Source organism: Scyliorhinus torazame, chromosome 8, assembly GCF_047496885.1.
Source record: "Scyliorhinus torazame isolate Kashiwa2021f chromosome 8, sScyTor2.1, whole genome shotgun sequence".
Classification (NCBI taxonomy): Eukaryota; Metazoa; Chordata; class Chondrichthyes; order Carcharhiniformes; family Scyliorhinidae; genus Scyliorhinus; species Scyliorhinus torazame.
Genome location: NC_092714.1, coordinates 158,062,804 through 158,088,628, shown reverse-complemented (window position 1 = coordinate 158,088,628; position 25,825 = coordinate 158,062,804). Strand labels below are relative to the sequence as shown.

At 44.4% G+C, this 25,825-nt stretch overlaps 1 protein-coding gene across 1 annotated transcript in view; it reads right to left on the bottom strand.

Moving 5' to 3' along the window:
• Positions 1-25,825, bottom strand: part of sms (spermine synthase) — a 200,369-nt gene that overhangs the window by 45,798 nt on the left and 128,746 nt on the right. Inside the window, exons 8-9 of the mRNA XM_072514447.1 lie at positions 22,408-22,522; positions 14,389-14,468 (exon numbers count right to left, since the gene is read on the bottom strand). Coding sequence (XP_072370548.1) covers positions 14,389-14,468; positions 22,408-22,522 — 195 coding nt within the window. The remainder of the gene's footprint in view (positions 1-14,388; positions 14,469-22,407; positions 22,523-25,825) is intronic.

Sequence of the window (25,825 nt, the reverse complement as noted above, 5' to 3'; positions counted from 1 at the left end):
CCGTCTTTCTATACCCTACCAGCAATACTACTTGATGAACTTCTGCCCACTTTTCATCCGCCTGCATATGTACAGGTCTCCATTTTCTCATCAAGACATCACTTTTACAGTAATAACACTCTGGTATACTCTGAGATTCCTCTTCTGTATATGCTTTCTGATACATCCGTTTTATTTCTACATCTTTCTGTTGTAACTCCACCAATTTTCCTGAACTAAAAATATCCGCCTCATCCTCCACCTGTTCTTGTTCTTTTTCAACCATCTGATCAAAAATCGTTTCTGATAATTGCACTTCAACTTCATCTTCACTCTTCGATTTCTCCTCTTGTCTTAACCTGTGACTTTGTGACCTTGTTACTACACAATCTGGAAAAATCCCAGGATATTCGTCCTTCAACCCTTCAGTTGTCTGATTTTCCCACTGGCTTATCAACCACAGTAGGCATCACTCCCACTTGCGATCCAGCTACATCATTACCCAAGATAAACTGTATTCCTGGACAACATAGTTTATCTATTATTCCTACTACCACTTCACCTTTCTGGACTTTCCAACCTTACCTTATATAATGGAACGATACTCCTCTCACCCTGAATTCCACATATCATCACCTTTTCTGCCAACATTCTTCCCGAACTACATAATTCCTCATCTCTTACCATTAAAGATTGACGAGCCCCTGTATCTCTAAAATTGTGACTTCTTTCCCTCCTGATACACGAGTAAACTTTACCCACACAAGTAAATTCTTTAAAGACATCTGGCGCCTTCTTAACAATTACTTCTTGAACAGACTGTACAATCGTTTGCAACTCCTTCGCTTCCCTTGGGCTTTCCTTACCACTAACAAATCCCACTGTCTTATCCTGTTTTACCGCATCAGCCTTTCCAGTGCTTTTCTTCAACCACCAACACTGTGACTTTACATGGTCTTGTTTGTTAGTGAAAACATTTGAAACTTTATTTCTTTTCCACCCTCTTGGATTTCTTTTTAAATATGAGGCACTTTATTGTCTCCCATCAGATTACCTTTACCACTTGAGTATTTCTCATGTCCTCAGTTTCTATCCCTCACCGGCTGAAACTGATGTCGGAAACCAAGCTTTGATTTATGAACTAATTCATAATCATCTGCCATTTCTGCTGCTAATCTCGCAGTTTTAACCCTCTGTTCTTCCACGAGTTCTCAATACATCAGGAATTGAATTTTTAAACTCCTCCAAAAGTATAATTTCTGAGAGCTTTGTACGTTTGGTCTATGTTCAAAGCCCTTATCCACCTTTCAAAATTACTCTGTTTGAGCCTTTCAAACTCCATGTATGTTTGACCAAATTCTTTCCTTAAATTTCTAAACCTTTATCTGGAAGCTTCAGGCACTAGCTCATATGCACTTAAGATGGATTTCTTCACCTCCTCATACGTTCCAGATACCTCCTCCGGTAGTGATGCAAACACTTCACTAGCCCTACCTACCAGCTTTGTTTCAATCAGTAATACCCACTTGTCCTGTGGCCATTGCATTTGTTTAGCTACCTTCTCAAATGAAATGAAAAAGGCTTCTACCTCCTTCTCGTCAAACCTTGGCAATGCTTGGACATATTTAAATAGACCCCCACCATGTCTTCGAATATGACGCTCTGTCTCATTATCCTCATCCATCTCCTCCAACTGTACATGTCCCTTTGCGTCTGCCAATTTTAACTGATTTTCATGTTTCAGAGCCATTTTCCGAAGTTCAAACTCTCTCTTTTTCCCTTTCCTCTCTATCTCTTTCTTTGTTTCTTTCTTCTCTCTCCTTTTCTTTTTCCTCCCTATCTCTATCTCTTTCTTTTTCTCTCATTGCATATTCAAGCCGCTTTAATTCTTTTTCATGTTCAAGTTGCTTTCATTCTTTTTCATGTTCAAGTTGCTTAATCTGCAACTGGAACTTTGCCATATCTAATGAGTCAGAATGTATCACAGGCAAACGTAAATGCGCAGATACCGCGTTAAATACCTCGTCTTTTCGTATTTTGCTCGGCAGTGTTAACTGCAATGCTTTTGCCAAACCTAACAGTCTGTTTTTAGTCTCTGTCAGTAAGGTATCACGTGTTACCGTGTCCACCCCCAAAAACTTCTGAGCCTCCGAAAGAGCCATTGTTCACAACACTCTCCCCACTTAAACTAAAATACCACACCGGAAAAGCAACAATCCTTCTCTGTCTTTAAGTTCACAAAAGCCAATCCAATAGATAGACTTTTATCCCCCGCGAGCCCCCAATTGTTATGGGGGAGGTATTTTCAGAACCCCAAAATGTATCATGGAGTTCAACCAATCCCCCTTTAATGGATTGTTGCTTTTGAAGCACATGGCTTGTTCCCCAGGTGTAGTATTACAATTATGGACACGTGTTTTTTTAAAACAAAATGTTTATTCCATGAACTCAAATTAACCTTTTAAATAAACATTGGATCTCTTAACACCCCTTACTTCAAAGATAACCCCGAAAATAATACAGGCCAGTCGATTTCAGCAGGAGCGGTGCGCAAGTGATTCCTGGGAGGTAAGTTTATCCTTTTAAGAAAACACTTACCTTCACAGGAACAGGTCAGTCGATTTCAGCGGGAGAGGTGCGCAAGTGATTTCTGGGAGGTAAGTTTATCCTTTTAAAAAAACAATTATCTTTTCGGTTTTATTTTTTTCGGCCCACGGACGTCTGGGAAGCCCCCCCAACCAATAAATTCTGGTGGAGAGGAAACCCGAGACACTACACGTGTAGGGTCTCCCACCCGCCCTCCTCCTCTAACCTAATAATAAGACCCATTGGTGTGAGGTAAGTGCCATACTATATTATTATTATATTATAAGCATTGTGCAGGTCAATGTTCGGAGGTGGAGGAGCAGTCTCTGTCAGGGAGAGAACCTGAGAACATCTAAGACACTCAGAAGGTAAGAAGGTAACTAAGTGATTTTTACTTTTATACCTTTTTCAAATTGTGTGTGTCGGGGGGAAACTGAAGTGACATCACAGAAAAGCTGTGGCCTGAGTGGCTGGTTGGGAATCTACACTAAATTTAAAAAATTAAGCATTGGTAACTAATTAAACATAATTACTTAATTATAATTTAGAGGGGTATCTAAGCCAGAGATCAGAGAGTACTATATTTAGCTTTCGCATTTCTATTAGAAATCTAGTGCTAGGAAACAGATAGTTAACAATAACTTTGAAATTTTGAAAAAAAATATATTAAAAAAAAATTTTTTTTTTTTTAATTTTAATTTTAATTTTAATTAATTGACGCAATGTCAGTTAGAGGGGTGCAGTGCTCTGACTGTGAGATGTGGCAGGTCCGGGAGGCTTCCAGCGTCCCGGGTGGCTTCATCTGCAGAAAGTGCACCCAACTGGAGCTCCTCACAGACCGTATGGTTCGGTTGGAGCAGCAATTGGATGCACTTAGGAGCATGCAGGTGGCGGAAAGCGTCATAGATCGCAGTTATGTAAATGTGGTCACACCCAAGGTGCAGGCAGAGAAATGGGTGACCACCAGAAAGGGCAGGCAGTCAGTGCAGGAATCCCCTGTGGCTGTCCGCCTCTCGAACAGGTATACCCCTTTGGATACTGTCGGGGGGATAGCCTATCAGGGGAAAACAGCAGCAGCCAGAACAGTGGCACCACGGCTGGCTCTGATGTTCAGAAGCGAGGGTCAAAGCGCAGAAGAGCAATAGTAATAGGGGACTCTATAGTCAGGGGCACAGATAGGTGCTTCTGTGGACGTGAAAGAGACTCCAGGATGGTATGTTGCCTCCCTGGTGCCAGGGTCCAGGATGTCTCCGAACGGGTAGAGGGCATCCTGAAGGGGGAGGGCAAACAGGCAGAGGTCGTTGTACATATTGGTACTAACGACATAGGCAGGAAGGGGCATGAGGTCCTGCAGCAGGAGTTCAGGGAGCTAGGCAGAAAGTTAAAAGACAGGACCTCTAGGATTGTAATCTCGGGATTACTCCCTGTGCCACGTGCCAGTGAGGCTAGAAATAGGAAGATAGAGCAGCTAAACACGTGGCTAAACAGCTGGTGTAGGAGGGAGGGTTTCCGTTATCTGGACCACTGGGAGCTCTTCCGGGGCAGGTGTGACCTAGATAAGGACGGGTTGCATCTAAACCGGAGAGGCATAAATATCCTGGCCGCGAGGTTTGCTAGTGTCACACGGGAGGGTTTAAACTAGTATGGCAGGGGGGTGGGCACGGGAGCAATAGGTCAGAAGGTGAGAGCATTGAGGGAGAACGATTGAATAGGGACAGTGGGGCTCTGAGGCAGAGCAGACAGGGAGAAGTTGCTGAACACAGCGGTGTGGTGGCCTGAAGTGCATATGTTTTAATGCAAGTAGTATTACGGGTAAGGCAGGTGAACTTAGAGCTTGGATTAGTACTTGGAACTATGTTGTTGTCATTACAGAGACCTGGTTGAGGGAAGGGCAGGATTGGCAGCTAAACGTTCCAGGATTTAGATGTTTCAGGCAGGATAGAGGGGGATGTAAAAGGGGAGGCGGAGTTGCGCTACTGGTTCGGGAGAATATCACAGCTGTACTGCGGGAGGACACCTCAGAGGGCAGTGAGGCTATATGGGTAGAGATCAGGAATAAGAAGGGTGCAGTCACAATGTTGGGGGTTTACTGCAGGCCTCCCAACAGCCAGCGGGAGATAGAGGAGCAGATAGGTAGACAGATTTTGGAAAAGAGTAAAAACAACAGGGTTGTGGTGATGGGAGACTTCAACTTCCCCAATATTGACTGGGACTCACTTAGTGCCAGGGGCTTAGACAGGGCGGAGTTTGTAAGGAGCATCCAGGAGGGCTTCTTAAAACAATATGTAGACAGTCCAACTAGGGAAGGGGCGGTACTGGACCTGGTATTGGGGAATGAGCCCGGCCAGGTGGTAGATGTTTCAGTAGGGGAGCATTTCGGTAACAGTGACCACAATTCAGCAAGTTTTAAAGTACTGGTGGACAAGGATAAGAGTGGTCCTAGGATGAATGTGCTAAATTGGGGGAAGGCTAATTATAACAATATTAGGCGGGAACTGAAGAACATAGATTGGGGGCGGATGTTTGAGGGCAAATCAACATCTGACATGTGGGAGGCTTTCAAGTGTCAGTCGAAAGGAATTCAGGACCGGCATGTTCCTGTGAGGAAGAAGGATAAATACGGCAATTTTAGGGAACCTTGGATAACGAGAGATATTGTCGGCCTTGTCAAAAAGAAAAAGGAGGCATTTGTCAGGGCTAAAAGGCTGGGAACAGACGAAGCCTGCGTGGAATATAAGGCAAGTAGGAAGGAACTTAAGCAAGGAGTCAGGAGGGCTAGAAGGGGTCACGAAAAGCCATTGGCAAATAGGGTTAAGGAAAATCCCAAGGCTTTTTACACGTACATAAAAAGCAAGAGGGTAGCCAGGGAAAGGGTTGGCCCACTGAAGGATAGGCAAGGGAATCTATGTGAGGAGCCAGAGGAAATGGGCGAGTTACTAAATGAATACTTTGCATCAGTATTCACCAAAGAGAAGAAATTGGTAGATGTTGAGTCTGGAGAAGGGTGTGTAGATAGCCTGGGTCACATTGAGATCCAAAAAGACGAGGTGTTGGGTGTCTTAAAAAATATTACGGTAGGTAAGTCCCCAGGGCCTGATGGGATCTACCCCAGAATACTGAAGGAGGCTGGAGAGGAAATTGCTGAGGCCTTGACAGAAATCTTTGGATCCTCGCTGTCTTCAGGGGATGTCCCGGAGGACTGGAGAATAGCCAATATTGTTCCTCTGTTTAAGAAGGGTAGCAAGGATAATCCCGGGAACTACAGGCCGGTGAGCCTTACTTCAGTGGTAGGGAAATTACTGGAGAGAATTCTTCGAGACAGGATCTACTCCCATTTGGAAGCAAATGGACGTATTAGTGAGAGGCAGCACGGTTTTGTGAAGGGGAGGTCGTGTCTCACTAACTTGATAGAGTTTTTCGAGGAGGTCACTAAGATGATTGATGCAGGTAGGGCAGTGGATGTTGTCTATATGGACTTCAGTAAGGCCTTTCACAAGGTCCCTCATGGTAGACTAGTACAAAAGGTGAAGTCACACGGGATCAGGGGTGAGCTGGCAAGGTGGATACAGAACTGGCTAGGTCATAGAAGGCAGAGAGTAGCAATGGAAGGATGCTTTTCTAATTGGAGGGCTGTGACCAGTGGTGTTCCACAGGGATCAGTGCTGGGACCTTTGCTCTTTGTAGTATATATAAATGATTTGGAGGAAAATGTAACGGGTCTGATTAGTAAGTTTGCAGACGACACAAAGGTTGGTGGAATTGCGGATAGCGATGAGGACTGTCAGAGGATACAGCAGGATTTAGATTGTTTGAAGACTTGGGCGGAGAGATGGCAGATGGAGTTTAATCCGGACAAATGTGAGGTAATGCATTTTGGAAGGTCTAATGCAGGTAGGGAATATACAGTGAATGGTAGAACCCTCAAGAATATTGAAAGTCAAAGAGATCTAGGAGTACAGGTCCACAGGTCATTGAAAGGGGCAACACAGGTGGAGAAGGTAGTCAAGAAGGCATACGGCATGCCTTGAGTATATGAATTGACAAGTCATGTTGCAGCTGTATAGAACCTTAGTTAGGCCACACTTGGAGTATCGTGTTCAATTCTGGTCGCCACTCTACCAGAAGGATGTGGAGGCTTTAGAGAGAGTGCAGAAGAGATTTACCAGAATGTTGCCTGGTATGGAGGGCATTAGCTATGAGGAGCGGTTGAATAAACTCGGTTTGTTCTCACTGGAACGAAGGAGGTTGAGGGGAGACCTGATAGAGGTATACAAAATTATGAGGGGCATAGACAGAGTGGATAGTCAGAGGCTTTTCCCCAGGGTAGAGGGGTCAATTACTAGGGGGCATAGGTTTAAGGTGAGAGGGGCAAGGTTTAGAGTAGATGTACGAGGCAAGTTTTTTACGCAGAGGGTAGTGGGTGCCTGGAGCTCGCTACCGGAGGAGGTGGTGGAAGCAGGGACGATAGTGACATTTAAGGGGCATCTTGACAAATACATGAATAGGATGGGAATAGAGGGATACGGACCCAGGAAGTGTAGAAGATTGTAGTTTAGTCGGGCAGCATGGTCGGCACGGGCTTGGAGGGCCGGTTCCTGTGCTGTACATTTCTTTGTTCTAACACTACCCAATCCTGCAAACTGTTCCTTTAAACATCCAAAAGGCTTCAAACCTTCAAAACAGTAACACACCAGGTCAGTTAATATATATTTTCTGTTGGATGGCAGAGATATATCAGCTTGGTTGACTTCAGCTCCGCAATCTTGCTTTTCTTCCTGCAGCTCTCAGCAAAACATAGACACTCCCAGCTGCTCTCTCAAACTGAAACCAAAAGCAGAAGTGAGCTCAGCTTCCCCCACCCTCTGACATCACTTCAGTAATATGATCAGCTCCATTTCTTAAAGGTACATTGCTTAAACATCCATTTCTTAAAGGTACTCTCACATGACAGTAAGTTTCAATAAGATCCCCCCTCTTCCTTCTAAACTCCATTGAGCACAGACCCAGAGTCCTTAACCGCTCCTCATATGACAAGCTCTCCAACCGGGGGATCATTCTTTGTGAACCTCCTCTGGACCCTCTCCAAGGTCAGCACTGCTTTCTTTCCTTCGATACGGGGCCCAAAACCATTCTCAATATTCAAAATGGGATCTGACCAGAGCCTTATACAGCCTCAACAGTACATCCGTACTGTTTAGAAAACACGTTGTTGATAGAGTATGCAGTACAAATGAGGCAGCGCCAGCAGCGAGATAACTGGACAATATATTTACTGGAAGTTGTTTTGTAATTTAACAACACAACACTCCAGGACCCAGTCTGTCTTCTGTGGCTGTCTTTTCACAGATCAAGCTCTTGCACAGCAGCTCAGGTCCAAATGAACAGGGTAGTAGTGGTTAGCACTGTTGCTTCACAGCTCCATGGTCCCAGATACGGCATACGGACGGGGCATCGAGTGTAAACGTTCGCAAATTATGTTACGGTTGTATAGACTGTTGGTTATGACACATTTGGAATACTGTGTCCAATTCTGGTGACAACAATACCAGAAGGGCATGGAGGTTTTGGAGAGAGTACAGAAAAGGTTTACCGGGATGTTGCCTTGTATGGAGGGTATTACCTATGAGGAGAGATTGAATAAACTGGGATTGTTCTCCCTAGAGAGGCGGAGGCTGAGGGGTGACCTGATAGAAGTTTATAAAATTTTGAGGGGTGTAGATAGGGTGAACAGTTGGAGGCTTTTTCCCAGGGTGGAAATGAAAATTACAAGGGGCCAAAGTTCAAGGTGAGGGGGGATAGGTCAGTGGAGTTGTGCGGGGGAAGCTTTTTTATACAGAGGGTGGTGGTAGCCTGGAATGCACTGCCAAGTGATGTGGTTGAGGCAGATACGTTAGCGACCTTAAGACTTATCTGGAAAAGACACATGAACAGAGAGGGTATACAGGCAGTTGGTCTAGATGGAACACTTGATCGGCGCAGGCTTGGGAGGGTCAAAGGATCTGTTCCTGTGCTGTACTATTCTTTTTCTTTGTTCATAACCTTAAGGAGCAGAGAAACTTGAGAGGTGCAACATTTTTAAAAAATTTGTCACTGAATTTAAAAATGAGATGAGAGTGGGCTGATCACTATAGAAGCAAGTTAATGCAAACAGTCGCTTGGTAATACTGAAGAAAACATGGGGCCGGTTTAGCTCAGTTGGCTCGATAGTTGGTTTGTGATGCAGAGCGAGGCCAATCAATTCCCGTACTAGCTGAGGTTATTCATGAAGGTTATTATTCCTTCTCAACCTTGCCCCTCGCCTGAGGTGTGGTGATCCTCAGGTTAAATCACCACCAGTCATCTCTCCCCCTCAAAGGGGAAAGCATAGAACATAACAGCGCAGTACAGGCCCTTCGGTCCTCCATGTTGCACCGACCTGTGAAACCACTCTAAAGCCCATCTACACTATTCCGTTATCGTCCTTATGGCGTTTCGGAGCCATGAGGTCATGTTGCAGCTGTACAAAACTCTGGTGCGGCCGCATTTGGAATATTGCGTGCAATTCTGGTCTCCGCATTATAGCAAGGATGTGGAAGCATTAGAAAGGGTGCAGAGGAGATTCACCAGAATGTTGCCTGGCATGGAGGGAAGATCTTATGAGGAAAGGCTGAGAGGGACTTGAGGCTGTTTTCATTCGAGAGAAGAAGGTTAAGAGGTGACTTAATTGAGGCATACAAAGATGATCAGAGGATTGGATAGGGTGGACAATGAGAGCCTTTTTCCTCGGATGGTGATATCTAGCATGAGGGGACATAGCTTTAAATTGAGGGGAGATAGATGTAGGACAGATGTCAGAGGTAGGTTCTTTACTCAGAGAGTAGTAAGGGCGTGGAATGCCCTGCCTGCAGCAGTAGTGGGCTTGCCAACACGAAGGGCATTCAAATGGTCATTGGATAGACATATGGACGATAAGGGAATAGTGTGGTTTCACAGGTCGGCGTAACATCGAGGGCCGAAGGGCCTCTACTGTGCTGTAACATTCTATGTTCTATATACCTATTCCTTTCCATCACTAAAGTAAACGTAATCGAATTGTGGTCACTATCACCAAAGTGCTCACCTACCTCCAAATCTAACACCTGTCCTGGTTCATTACCCAGTACCAAATCCAATATGGCCTCGCCTCTCGTTGGCCTATCTACATACTGTGTCAGGAAACCCTCCTGCACACATTGGACAAAGACGGACCCATCTAAAGTACTCGAACTATAGTGTTTCCAGTCAATATTTGGAAAGTTAAAGTCCCCCATAACAACTACCCTGTTGCTTTCGCTCCTAGCCAGAATCATCTTTGCAATCCTTTCCTCTACACCTCTGGAACTTTTCGGAGGCTTATAGAAAACCCCTAACAAGGCGACCTCTCCTTTCCTGTTTCTAACCTCAGCCCATACTACATCAGTAGACGAGTCCTCATCAAACGTCCTTTCTGCCACCGTAATATTGTCCTTGACTAACAATGCCACCCCTCCCCCTCTTTTACCACCTTCCCTGAGCTAACTGAAATATCTAAACCCCGGCACCTGCAATAACCATTCCTGTCCCTGCTCTATCCAGGTCTCCAAAACGGCCACAACATCGAAGTCCCAAGTACCAACCCATGCCGCAAGTTCACCCACCTTATTCCAGATGTTCTTGGCATTGAAGAAGACACACTTTAAACCACCTTCTTGCCTGCCGGTACACTCCTGCAACTTTGAAACCTTACTCATGACCTCACTACTCTCAACCTCCTGTATACTGGAGCTACAATTCAGGTTCCCAAGCCCCTGCTGAACTAGTTTAAACCCTCCCAAAGAGCATTAGTAAATTCCCCCCAGTCAATGATCATCTGGGACTATGACGACTTCACTTTAACACTGAACTGGAATATTGCTGATGAGAGACATGTTGGTGAAGTTTTTTGTCATGTACTCATCAGGACAAATACAAATGCAAGAATGCCAAGTTTCAAACACTCAAAAATTTACACGACAGGAATAAATGTTCATATATTCAGCATCTTTTTCTCCTATAGTATAAATTATGATCCTTTGAAATGTGGCATACTGGTGTTTGTCTTGGATGTCTGCAGGATGAAATGATTTGACAACATCTCTCTCCAACAATATTCAAGTTAACAGTGACAGAGATTTATTGTACCTGCCTCATTACAAGATAAAGATCTAGCATTTTTTCATTTATTCACAGTGTATAGGATATAGCCACTGACAGACTACATCCACCATTATCATAATGTGCAGTTTGCACCATTCTCGCCTTTGCTAGATAAACATTTGCCTCAGTAAAGACTCTCCACTCTCTCAGTTGCTTTGCAGCCAATTAATTACTTTTGAAACATAATTGCTGATGTAATGTAGGCTGTGCAGCACACAAGGTCCCATAATAACCAGGTAATGAACTATGGAAACCTGCCCTGCTCTTTTTTGAACTAATGCAATGAGATCTTTTCCATTCTATCAAGCAGGCAGATAAGGCACAAACAATTTGCAAAATGGAAAATGAATAAAAATAGTCAAACATGAATATACAGAAGTTCACCATGTATTCTTGAACCTATTACGATATCAAAGCAAACATATCTACCCAATATTCATTGTGTTCAGAATGTTTGGTTGTGCATCAAAAGATACCTCGCTCAACATTACTGCACGGACTGGTCGCCACCTGGTGCACATTAGCTGTAATGCATCTAAATGGCATCCATGGAGCCCACAGTAATAAACGGCTGCACTGCTACCACAACTGTAGAGGTGCACTAACCACACATGCAGTGACAATGCCCATCATGTCATTACCAGTGATGTAGCAGTACCTTCCAAAAACAGTTTTGTATGCCAGCCAATCGCTGCCCCATTCCCAACCTCGAGTCACCTCACTTGCCGCCCTGCTTGCTGGCTCATCTTGGGCCTGGCTTGCTGCCCTGCTCACCACCCACTTGTCACTCCACTTCCAAATCTTTTGCCCTCGCTGCGTCGCCTTCCATGCAAAGTGGCAAGCAGGGTTGGCGAGGGGCAGGCGCAGCAAACAGGGCAGTACCACAACGGTGACATCAGTGGCACTGATCTCCTGTCCCTGTGTTGTGGCAGGAAATGCAATGGTAAAATGAAACTCTGAATAAACTTAATCCACATATACTTATAAACTCTGGAAAGAAAATCTTGCAGGATGTTTCACAGATCAGTGTCTATCACCAGAGGCAGAATTAAAGAAATGCCCAGAGAATTCCAGGTAATTTCTCCTTGGATTCTGCAGTTCTCACTATTCTTGTGGTTTGGCCAGTGTCTCCTCTGATGGCTGCCAATTGAAACTAGAAACCTTTAGTGTAAATCACAGTGATAAACTATTGCCCATTACTATGGATGATGAAAATTTTGGAAAAACATGAATCAATGCACAAAAGACCATAAGACCATAAGACATAGGAGCGGAAGTAAGGCCATTCGGCCCATCAAGTCCACTTCACCATTCAATCATGGCTGATTTCAACTCCATTTACCCACTCTCTCTCCATAGCCCTTAATTCCTCGAGATATCAAGAATTTATCAACTTCTGTCTTAAAGACACTCAACGTCCCGGCCTCCACCGCCCTCTGTGGCAATGAATTCCACAGACCCACCACTCTCTGGCTGAAGAAATTTCTCCTCATCTCTGTTCTAAAGTGACTCCCTTTTATTCTAAGGCTGTGCCCCCGGGTCCTAGTCTCCCCTGCTAATGGAAACAACTTCCCTACATCCACCCTATCTAAGCCATTCATTATCTTGTAAGTTTCTATTAGATCTCCCCTCAACCTCCTAAACTCCAATTAATATAATCCCAGGATCCTCAGACGTTCATCGTATGTTAGGCCTATCATTCCTGGGATCATCCGTGTGAATCTCCGCAGGACCCGCTCCAGTGCCAGTATGTCCTTCCTGAGGTGTGGGGCCCAAAATTGCTCACAGTATTCTAAATGGGGCCTAACTAATGCTTTATAAAGCTTCAGAAGTACATCCCTGCTTTTATATTCCAAGCCTCTTGAGATGAATGACAACATTGCATTTGCTTTCTTAATTACGGACTCAACCTGCAAGTTTACCTTTAGAGAATCCTGGACTAGGACTCCCAAGTCCCTTTGCACTTGAGCATTTTGAATTTTGTCACCGTTTAGAAAATAGTCCACGCCTCTATTCTTTTTTCCAAAGTGCAAGACCTCGCACTTGCCCACGTTGAATTTCATCAGCCATTTCTTGGACCACTCTCCTAAACTGTCTAAATCTTTCTGCAGCCTCCCCACCTCCTCCATACTACCTGCCCCACCACCTATCTTTGTATCATCGGCAAACTTAGCCAGAATGCCCTCAGTCCCGTCATCTAGATCGTTAATATATAAAGAGAACAGCTGTGGCCCCAACACTGAACCCTGCGGGACACCACTTGTCACCGGTTGCCATTCCGAAAAAGAACCTTTTATCCCAACTCTCTGACTTCTGCCTGACAGCCAATCGTCAATCCATGTTAGTACCTTGCCTCGAATACCATGGGCCCTTATTTTACTCAGCAGTCTCCCGTGAGGCACCTTATCAAAGGCCTTTTGGAAGTCAAGATAGATAACATCCATTGGCTCTCCTTGGTCTAACCTATTTGTTATCTCTTCATTGCCAATTAGATCACTGGTGCCTAGAAACACATCAAAATTACCATCTCAGTAAAATACATCGTCCGTATCGATATCACGGGCAGCAAGGTAGCACAAGTGGATAGCACCTGTGGCTTCACAGCACTAGGGTCCCAGGTTCGATTCCCCGCTGGGTCACTGTCTGTGCGCAGTCTGCACGTTCTCCGTGTCGGCGTGGGTTTCCTCCGGGTACTCCGGTTTCCTCCCACATCCAAAGACGTGCAGGTTAGGTGGTTTGGCCATGATAAATTGCCCTTAGTGAGCAAAAAGGTTAGGAGGGGTTATTGGGTTACGGGGATAAGGTGGAAGTGAGGGCTTAAGTGGGTCGGTGCAGTCTCGATGGGCCGAATGGCCTCCTTCTCCACTGTGTGTTCTATGATATCCATATTCTGTTACTTAAATGATCCAAGGATGAGCGAAAGGGAGCAGAAATAATCCTGAGTCTTTGTTTAAAAAGTTAAACTGGTTAGATAATTTTAAACTATTTGTTATAAAGTAGTATGAGAAATTAATCAGAGTTTCAGAGCCTACATTAGACCTTCAGCTGCAGACATGCTGTGCTGAAAGGTGAACTTCAGTCAGCTTGGCCACTCATGAACATGCGCTTGCGATGAATCATACTAACTGAAGGTGACTGTCAAGGTGGACCAGACAAAAGCGTGAACCCCAGGGGTGCAAGAGTTTCCAGTTTAGCTGCAGTTGATCATTTTTGGTACGAACTCCAGCCTTATTGAAAAATGATTCCTCCAATAGTGTCAATCCAGCACCGGAATGCCCCGATTTTAAACTCCTGAAGGTGTCCCAAACCTATTTGTGCCCTTGCGCCCAAATGTGAAAAATGGTGCAAATGAGAAATGTCCTGTACAGGAATTACACTGAATAAACTAGCATAATCAAACAGAAACTCCAGGCCTCCCCGCTTAATATGGTTGGAATGAGAAGATTCTTGTTGGAGACTCGCTCTCCTGAACATGCCAATCGTTAACAAAAACAACTTCACACATCAATTAACTTTCTTCTACCAGCATTATTCATGTATACCATACAATGCTCAATGGTCAATTACTCATTTTTAAATGATTATTGTTGCTATGAGCAGAACAGAAATGGGAATGCATGACTACCCTACCTGTGTAAAATACTTTCCAGTGGGTTTCAAAACCTTCACAGCAAGGTCGAGAATAAGTCGCAAAAAGTCCCACGTTGATTCTGGGGCAGAAAGAGATGTGTTACACTGTAATTTTTTTAAATTTCCGTAAGATTTGGATTCATTAAAGCACAATCAAAAGACAAAGTCAAAGTAAAAGCCAGAATTATCAATAACTGCATACCGTAAAAGCTATGTTCCCGAACTGCAGACTCCGAACTGTCCCTCCCTGACTATTACTCAAGGCTGGCCAGGCCAACTGCAACCTCAGCATTCTTTTAGACTGAGTCAAGCTTCCAGCCTCAAATCCTTCCCATCATCAAGACCTCCTAAATCCACCTTCATTTCATTGCCCAATTCCATATCTGCGTCGGCCCATCTGCTGCAGAAACACTTTTCATGTTTTAGCTGCCTCTGAGGCTGGATTGTTCAAATGCCCTCACAGCTAACCTCCTCCTTCCCTCCAACACTCTGTGCCTAACTCCCACCAAGTCGTAATCCCCATCACCACCATGCTCATTGACCAACATTGGTTCCTGGTCTGGCAGTACCTTTATTTTAAAATTCTCATTCTGGTTTTCCAATCCCCCCATTGCCCCTCCCTATATCTATCAATTCCTTCAGCCATACAAAACCTCCAGGATCACTGCGTTTCTCCAATTTTCGCTCTTGTGCGTCCTCAATCTTTTGTTGCTCAACCTTTGGCAACTTTGCCTTCAATTGTTTGGGCCTCAAGCTCTGGCGGGGCAAAATGGCCTGCTCCCATTTCTTATTCTCCTGTGTATTTATGTTCTCTCAACACAGGAATTACCAGGAACTGCACAAAGTTCACTTCAAACACTCAAGTCCTGGTATTTTGTCCACTCCGACAAATGCAGAGATGCTGAATTTACACCATCCATTCTTATGCTAAGCTGAACTGTAAATGTCAACAGAACTGTAAATGCTGATGTTTAATTCAGGCCCAACTTGATCAGCCAACAAACAGCAGCACTTTCTCAAGTGATGATGACAGCAGGGCCTGCAGGATGAGAGAGGCTACATACTTCCCATTGGCTCAGTAAGCACTGGAGCCAGTTAAACGAGGAGGACTCAACCAGCTGTCTGTGACATTTGCCAAGTTAGTTAAACTCAGTGAGGTCAATGGAAGGTACCGAGTTAGAGGTGGTGAAATAATAAATAAAAACAGCCGACGTTTCTGTGCCTGATCATTATCCAACGATCCTGCAGAGATTTGCATGTGTGAGAACGTTGGGATATGACCATAAGAAAAAGGAACAGGAATAGGCTGTTGGGCCCCTCGAGTCTGCTCTGCCATTCAATAGGATCATGGTTGATCCGACCTTCCTCATGATAGAGTTCAGTTGATGGTGCCCCATATGATCAAATGCCCTGCTAACACAATGGGAAGGTTTCATCCCCACTTGATGAGGATACTCAAGGATGACCAATTAACCATTAGCAGAAGTGAAGACTTATGGCTGTGGACCCATAAATTGCAGGTGACACTACATGACCAAGGTGGAATGCTGATGCACTCTTCAGATTTAATGGGAAAGATAAAATTGTCACAGCTGAGAGACATGACCACAGTGACCATTATGAAAACATTTTTTTCCCCAAATACAGCAAACTGCTACATAGTAACGCATGGAAAATTGATGTTTAACATGCACATCTGATTAATAGTCACATTAAAAAATGATTGTAACATGAATTAAAAGAGTCAAAGTCATTAAATTTAACTGCAATGCTGACTGCTGCTCATATCCTAACTCGCACTTGAATAATTTCAAAAGTGAAGAACGAAGAATCCAGAACAGCAAAGGGAAGGAAAGGAAGCAGATGCTGCACTCCAGATCCCACCATCTCATGCTATGTCCTGCCCTATGTGCCCAAAGATCTACGGGTCGAGAATTGGCCGAATTAGTGAAATGGAGACTCACTGCAGAAACACATGACCCCAAGTCATCCGCCACAAGTCGAGGGACAGCCTCTAATTTAGTCCAGTCACAGTCTCTTGCTTACTCTCCATACTATTTCATATGCCATCATCAGCAGTACTGTGCCCCAGGATTTTTGCGCTGCCCTCCTTTGACAATTTATTTTCCATTTATATTATTTGTCCTCAGGACATGGGCAACGCTGACATGGCTACATTCAGGAGGCAACATCAAGCCACATCACTCGGCCCAGATAGAGGTACCAGGCTCCATTCCTGTAGCACAAGTGTGTTTTTATAATGTTGCCCACTTCAATGTTATTTGGCCTTAGTGATAGCACTTTAATTACAAGATTCAATTTAATTTCACATGTGGTAAAGCAGGATTTGATCTCAGGACTAATAAATATTATGCAATGTGCCCAGATCAACTAGTTATAGGTCCAAAAGGAAGGAAACAGAACTTTGCTGTTGACACTAACTTAAATGACACTTCAGAACAAGTTAGTCAAATAAAAAGACTGCAATATTGAAAGAAGTGGTAAATAGTAAGACACAATAGTAAGAACACTAAGGTTACAGATAGAGATCTTCAAAGATAGACTTGTAGGTAGAAAAAGTCATGAAAGTACATATGATATTCTGGGTTTTATACAGATAGATATGGAATATAAAAACACAGCAGTGATACCGAAAAATTGCAGCCTTCTCTCTGCTGGAACAGGGAAGGGCAAGGAGTGTTCAAAACTGGAAAAAGTCCAAGTATTAGTAATTAAAGATTACATGGTTGACCATCACCAAAAGGTCCAGGCTGATCACTGGAAGAATAGGGGTTATGGGTACCTTGGGGCATACTGTAAACATCATTGAAAAAGGAACTGGTTAGTAAAGGTTAAGTATTTATAGAGTGCCTTTCATCACCTCAGGATGTTCCCGAGCAGTTCACTGCAAATTAAATACGTTTGAAGTATAGGAAGATGATAAAAAGGTATGGGCGGGGGGGGGGGGGGTAAGTCAGTGTTGAATCGGAAATGGTGCACAGGTCAAAATCTGCTGTCCAGAAACAACCCCCATTTAGACAGTCATGGTGCTCGTATTCATAGTTCACACTAACACCTGAATATCGTGCTCACAAATCACAACAGTTTTCTGGATGTGTGCCCCAACACAAGGACTGCCTCCCACCTCCTGACTGCGTGCAGCCTTGCTAGCGAGTAGCTCTCATTTCAAAGCCAGGATTTTCAAACATGCAGAGACCTGCTGGTCTGAGCTCACATGACATTCCTCGCCCATTACAGAGGGAGACTACTAGATTCATGACCTATAGAGGAGGAAGAACAAAGGTTTTCACTCATGTTTGGCTGCACTTAAATTGAAAGATGACATGAACTTCATATATTTTGAAAAACTAATGGGTTAAAACGGTGATTCCCAACCTTTTCAGTAAGATGGCACACCCACTTTTTTCTTTTCAACTGAATCGACTGCTCATAAACTTTCATTTATTATGGTTACAGTTTTACTAGAGGTTTACAACATAGTCCATACAACAAGCTAAATAAGGATCAAATGCATTCATGCTAGAATCCACCAAATACACAGCCTTTGACAGCAAGCACAGACACATTTTCAAAATCAGTTCAACTCAACTATTTCTAACTATTCATAGCCCTAAATTGGTTTGCCAACTTCTCTCTGCAAATGAGACATTTAAGGGGGCAAAGGGCATCTCCTGTCCATGAAATTCAAAGGCCAGATAGTTCTCATTATAGCATCGCTGAATATTTTGCTTTTTTTCTTGGGGTTCAGATGATTCATAAACGACTGAATAAGCGGAGGAATCAAACATACCCTCTGATCCAGCAAAGAAATGTGGAGGGGGCCAATTCCACTGCGTCTGCTAACTTGTTCTGTTTTGTTTTACTATCAATAAAAAAAATGCACCAACGACATTGCTTGGTTTCTATGGTGACTAGTAAAAACTATCAAGTCATCGCAATTTCACTCTTTGGCACAAGTGTTTAGAATATTCACATTTTAGAATCAAAAGACTAATACTTCACTTATAAAGTCTTAACGATTAATTTTCACAAGTTTTATGAGTTGTAATTTTGGCTGAAGTGAATATTGTTTCAGATGAAACATGTTTGTTTTACATTCATTTTCATTAACCTTTGTGCAAAATTTCACAGCACACTTGGACAGTTCTCATGCACAGCAGTGTCGCACACTGGTTGAAAACCACTGGTTTATTTAAAGTTAGACATAGAATTTACAGTACAGGAGGCCATTCGGCCCATCGAGTCTGCACCGGCTCTTGGAAAGAGCACCCTACCCAAGCCCACACCTCCACCCAATCCCCATAATTCAGTAACCCGACCCAACATTAAGGGCAATTTTGGACACTAAGGGCAATTTAGCATGACCAATCCACCTAACCTGCACATCTTTGGACTGTGGGAGGAAACCGGAGCACCCGGAGGAAACCCACGCACACACGGGGAGAATGTGCAGACTCCGCACAGACAGTCACCCAAGCCGGGAATCGAACCTGGGACCCTGGAGCTGTGAAGCAATTGTGCTAACCACCATGCTACCGTGCTGCCCCACCATGCTACCCTGATAAAGTTATGATAAAGCAATTGATTAAGGTCAAGCAGTTTGAAATAAGTGGAGTAATTGTGGACCATGCTCTAAAGAATGTATTAAGACTTGGGTCAAAATAAATTCCAAAACTTAACCGATTGAGATAGGTCAGCTCCTTGTCTGGAGAGGACAAGTCAGACTGCAGGATTTAGGCTGCTCACTTTTCTTCCCATTTCACTCATCTTCATCACCTTTGGATATTCCTTAAATTATTTTTGTACAAGATTCAACTCCATCCTCTCATTTGACACAGATCAATGCCTTTCCTCCAGTCTTCAGGTGCTTATGCAGCATTGGAAACTGGGAATATCTGAGCACATTTGGTGCCATGTAGGTGTAATATGTGTAGTAATTTTGTGGTTTGTACATACGAGATGCAAATACGAGATGCAAGAGCTGCAAGACTGATGGTTTAGCACAGAGGAGTAGGAAATGTGGGCTGTGCTGATGGGCAAACCTCATGTCACAAAATCCTATGCCTTTACCCTGCCAGATTTCATAAAGAACACAAGGCCACATAAATAAAGTGCACCAGCCTGGCCACCACTTTTCACCAGGAATGCTGCAATGACATCCTCTATGGAGTGCTAAACAAGGCAATCTTTGTTTCATCCATCTCAAATTCATCAGCCACCAAAGCAAAGGATCAGGAGCAATTAGAATCAGTTTCTTGCTACATAGAATTGTCTATTGCTTCAAGTTCACGTTCCCAGGGTTGCATATTCCAAACATATTGTGGATAGCTCATAAAGTTGTGCCACACAGAGAGCATCTTCAAATAGTAGCAGTTTCTGCCAAGGCCAGCTCCCTCTGTTCATGCAAACTTCAGACCCACTGAACAGTCTCAATGGGTATGCCAACTTGCAAAGGGCACAATAAACATGAAAACTTTCTCTTCAAACTATTCCCCATGCCCTTTTTTAATCTATGGGTCTTATATTCTGTACATCGTCCAATAAATTATGCAATACGTCAAATCAGTTGGTGAAATCCATTGAAACTGCACTTTTTTTGTTGTTACTCTCAGTTGCACCACATAATCTTTCTTGACCTTTCTTTCAATTGAGAACACATTCAAACCGTTTTCAACATCGGTGACTTTATAAGCAGCCTTGTTCTCAGGATGGAAACATAACTAGAGGGTCGTCGGAGGCACGGTGGCATAGTGGTTAGCACTGCTGCCTCACGGCGCTGACGACCCTGGTTCAATCCCAGCTCCGAGTCACTGTCCACGTGAAGTTTGCACATTTGCCCATTGTCTGCGCGGGTCTAACCCCCACAACCCAAAGATGTGCAGGGTAGATGGACTGGTCACACTTAATTGCCCCTCAATTGAAAAAAAAAAAAAGAATTAGAACATAGAACATAGAACGATACAGCGCAGTACAGGCCCTTCGGCCCACGATGTTGCACCGAAACAAAAGCCATCTAACCTACACTATGCCATTATCATCCATATGTTTATCCAATAAACTTTTAAATGCCCTCAATGTTGGCGAGTTCACTACTGTAGCAAGTAGGGCATTCCACGGCCTCACTACTCTTTGCGTAAAGAACCTACCTCTGACCTCTGTCCTATATCTATTACCCCTCAGTTTAAAGCTATGTCCCCTTGTGCCAGCCATTTCCATCCGCGGGAGAAGGCTCTCACTGTCCACCCTATCCAACCCCCTGATCATTTTGTATGCCTCTATTAAGTCTCCACTTAACCTTCTTCTCTCCAACGAAAACAACCTCAGCCTTTCCTCATAAGATTTTCCCTCCATACCAGGCAACATCCTGGTAAATCTCCTCTGCACCCGCTCCAAAGCCTCCACGTCCTTCCTATAATGCGGTGACCAGAACTGTACGCAATACTCCAAATGCGGCCGTACCAGAGTTCTGTACAGCTGCAACATGACCTCCTGACTCCGGAACTCAATCCCTCTACCAATAAAGGCCAACACTCCATAGGCCTTCTTCACAACCCTATCAACCTGGGTGGCAACTTTCAGGGATCTATGTACATGGACACCTAGATCCCTCTGCTCATCCACACTTCCAAGAACTTTACCATTAGCCAAATATTCCGCATTCCTGTTATTCCTTCCAAAGTGAATCACCTCACACTTCTCTACATTAAACTCCATTTGCCACCTCTCAGCCCAGCTCTGCAGCTTATCTATATCCCTCTGTAACCTGCTACATCCTTCCACACCATCAACAACACCACCGACTTTAGTATCGTCTGCAAATTTACTCACCCACCCTTCTGCGCCTTCCTCTAGGTCATTGATAAAAATGACAAACAGCAACGGCCCCAGAACAGATCCTTGTGGTACTCCACTTATAGCTGAACTCCATTCTGAACATTTCCCATCAACCACCACCCTCTGTCTTCTTTCAGCTAGCCAATTTCTGATCCACATCTCTAAATCACCTTCAATCCCCAGCCTCCGTATTTTCTGCAATAGCCTACCGTGGGGAACCTTATCAAACGCTTTACTGAAATCCATATACACCACATCAACTGCTCTACCCTTGTCTACCTGTTCAGTCACCTTCTCAAAGAACTCGATAAGGTTTGTGAGGCATGACCTACCCTTCACAAAGCCATGCTGACTATCCCTGATCATATTATTCCTATCTAGGTGATTATAAATCTTGTCTCTTATAATCCACTCCAAGACTTTACCCACTACAGACGTGAGGCTCACCGGTCTATAGTTGCCGGGGTTGTCTCTGCTCCCCTTTTTGAACAAAGGGACCACATTTGCTATCCTCCAGTCCTCTGGCACTATTCCTGTAGCCAATGATGACATAAAAATCAAAGCCAAAGGTCCAGCAATCTCTTCCCTGGCCTCCCAGAGAATCCTAGGATAAATCCCATCAGGACCCGGGGACTTATCTATTTTCAGCCTGTCCAGAATTGCCAACACCTCTTCCCTACGTACCTCAATGCCATCTATTCTATTAGCCTGGGTCTCAGCATTCTCCTCCACAACATTATCTTTTTCATGAGTGAATACTGACAACAAATATTCATTTAGTATCTCGCCTATCTTTTCAGACTCCACACACAACTTCCCATCCCTGTCCTTGACTGGTCCTACTCTTTCCCTAGTCATTCGCTTATTCCTTATTGGGTACTCTAAATTTACATTTAAAAAATAACTAGAGGGTCAATACTGAAAAGTTGCTGTGACAAAAATCATTTGTGCACTAGCATGCTCCACTACTCAGATAACCAGAACATACCCACATTCTGTAACTGCAACAAGGTTAACAATTAACCACTTCCAACAAATAGGAGGCCACTTGTATTTTTCTGAAACCTATGGTTTGGAATAAAACAAATGTAGGCAATCTAAACAGAAATGATAGAATTGAAAGATGAATAGCTGGGATGATATAAAATTGATTGACGTACTTACCTTCTTCTGGAGATGTAGAGATAGGAACTGCAGTTAGATCATTAATAACATAATCAAACAGCCTTCCTTCTTCAGCATATGTCTTCAGCACTGGAACGCAATCTTCGACCAACACCTGGAAAATGACCATTTTTGAACACATGAACATACAAATAGGAGAGGTCAGCCATACAAACCACTGAACCTGCTCTGCCATTTAGTAAGATCATGGCTGAATTTCTACAACACCACCACTTTCCCAATTGATCCCCTTGTTCCTGGGTTCCCTTAGTGCCCAAAAAATATATTGATGTCTATCTTGAATATTCTGAGCGACTGAGGACCCACAGAATTCCAAAGATTCACAACTCTGTGAAAACATATGTCTCCTCATCTCAGTCCCAAGTGGCTTCCTCCTTATTTTGAAATTGTACCCCCTGGTTCTAGGCTCCCAACCAAGAGAAACGTCTTACCTGTATCTACCCTGTCTATTCCTTTTTAAATATTTTGTAGGTTTCAATGAGATCACCTCTCATTCTTTGAAACTCTGAGAACACTGGCCCAGTTTCCCCAATCTTTCTTCCTAAGAATCCTGCCATCCCCAGAACAACTCTGGTGAACCTTCGTTTAACTTCTTCTAAGGTAATAATATCCTTTCTGAGGTAAGGGTACCAAAACTGCACACAGTTCTCCAGGTGGGTCTAACCAAGCTTCTATACAATTGAAGCAAGATACCACTAACTCCTGTACTCCGATCGTCTTGTGATAAAGGCTGACATACCACCAGTGTTCCTAATTGCTTGCTACATTTGCATGTTAGTTTTTAATGACTTACTGACGAGGACACCCAGGTCCATTTGGACACTCGCACGCCCCAACTTCTCACTATTTAAGAAATACCTTGCCTTTGTTTTTTCCACCAAAGTGGATGACTTCACACTTATTCACATTATATTCCATCTGCCATGTTCTTGCCCATTCACTCAGTCTGTCCGAGACCCCTTAAAGCCTCCTTGCATCCTCCTGAACTCACATTCCCATCTCACTTTGCATCATCCGCAATTAGAAATATTAGATTTGACCCCATTTCCAAATCACTGATAGACATGGTGAACAGCTGGGGACCAGAGTACTGATCCTTCGGTCTGTTTCTTCCTACTTTTGTTTTCTGCCTGTTAACTAATCCTTAATCGCGTTCAGCGCGGTGGCGCAGTGGTTAGCACTGTTGTCTCACGGCGTCGAGGGTCCCGGGTTCGATCCCAGCTCTGGGTCACTGTACGTGTGGAGTTTGCTCTTTCTCCTAGTGTTTGCGTGGGTTTCGCCCCTACAACCCAAAGATGTGCAGGTTAGGTGGATTGGCCATGCTAAATTGCCCGTTAATTGGAAAATATGAATTGGGCACTCTAAAAATTTTTTGAAGTAATCCTTAATCCATTTCAGAATATTACCTCTTATCCCATGTGCTTTAATTTTGCTAACTCACCTCCTGTGGGCGAGTTTCAAAAGCCTTCTGAAAATCTAAGTACATTACATTCATCAACTTCGGAAGAACTTCGGATCATTCGGGAGGCAGAGGGGGTCATAGATAGCAGCTTTAGGGAATTAGTTACACCAAAGATTGGAGATAGATGGGTAACTGTAAGAGGGACTGGGAAGAAGCAGTCAGTGCAGGGATCCCCTGCAGTCGTTCCACTGAGAAACAAGTATACCGCTTTGGATACTTGTGGGGGGGGACGGGGGGGGGGGGGGGGGGGGGGGGGGACGACTTACCAGGGGTAAGCCATGGGGTACGGGCCTCTGGCACGGAGTCTGTCCCTGTTGCTCAGAAGGGAACGGGGCAGAGGGGACCGTTTAAAAGGTCGCTGCCTGGGTGAGGTAAGTACTGATTAACCACTTCCTTACATTGCAGGTCAGCTGTTTAGTTCGGGAGTGAGAGCCGGGACCTTAGAAACAGCGCGGGAATTTGAAAAAGCGCGGGAGCTGCGAGGCAGGGGGGACCGTTTAAAAGGTTGCTGCCTGGATGAGGTAAGTACTGATTAACAACTTACTTACCTTGCAGGCCAAGTCGATTTCAGCAGGAGCGGAGCAGGCTAGTCCATTTCAGCGGGGGCAGTGCGAAAGTGATTTCTGGGAGGTAAGTCTCTCCTTTAAATTTTTTTTAAAATTTTAGTGTTTAAGGTGGGAACAGGAAGTCGACCTGCGGACTTCTGGGAAGACCCTCCCCAATAAATTCTGGTGAAGAAGAAACCCGAGACACTACACGTGTAGTGTCTCCCACCCGCCCTCCTCCTCTAACCTAATAATAAAACCCTTTGGTGTGGGGTAAGTACCATATTTTATTATTGTTATTAATATTTTTTTTTAATATAAAAAATTTAATTTAGTTGTTAGCCAGATCTTGGTAGAAAGTTAGAGGGATGGCAGGGAAGGGAGTGCAATGTTCCTCCTGCAGGATGTTTGAGGTGAGGGATGCCGTTAGTGTCCCTGCTGATTTTACCTGCAGGAAGTGCTGCCATCTCCAACTCCTCCAAGACCGAGTTAGGGAACTGGAGCTGGAGTTGGAAGAACTTCGGATCATTCGGGAGGCAGAGGGGGTCATAGATAGCAGCTTCAGGGAATTAGTTACACCAAAGATTGGAGTTAGATGGGTAACTGTAAGAGGGACTGGGAAAAAGCAGTCAGTGCAGGGATCCCCTGCGGTCGTTCCCCTGAGAAACAAGTATACCGCTTTGGATACTTGTGGGGGGGGGGGGACTTACCAGGGGTAAGCCATGGGGTACGGACCTCTGGCACGGAGTCTGTCCCTGTTGCTCAGAAGGGAACGGGGGAGAGGAGCAGAGCATTAGTAATTGGGGACTCGATAGTCAGGGGCACAGATAGGAGATTTTGTGGGAGCGTGAGAGACTCATGTTTGGTATGTTGCCTCCCAGGTGCAAGGGTACGTGATGTCTCGGATCGTGTTTTCCGGGTCCTTAAGGGGGAGGGGGAGCAGCCCCAAGTCGTGGTCCACATTGGCACTAACGACATAGGTAGGAAAGGGGATAAGGATGTCAGGCAGGCTTTCAGGGAGCTAGGATCGAAGCTCAGAACTAGAACAAACAGAGTTGTTATCTCTGGGTTGTTGCCCGTGCCACGTGATAGTGAGATGAGGAATAGGGAGAGAGAGCAATTAAACACGTGGCTACAGGGATGGTGCAGGCGGGAGGGATTCAGATTTCTGGATAACTGGGGCTCTTTCTGGGGAAGGTGGGACCTCTACAGACAGGATGGTCTACATCTGAACCTGCGGGGCACAAATATCCTGGGGGGGAGATTTGTTAGTGCTCTTTGGGGGGGTTTAAACTAATGCAGCAGGGGCATGGGAACCTGGATTGTAGTTTTAGGGTAAGGGAGAATGAGAGTATAGAGGTCAGGAGCTCAGATTTGGCGTCGCAGGAGG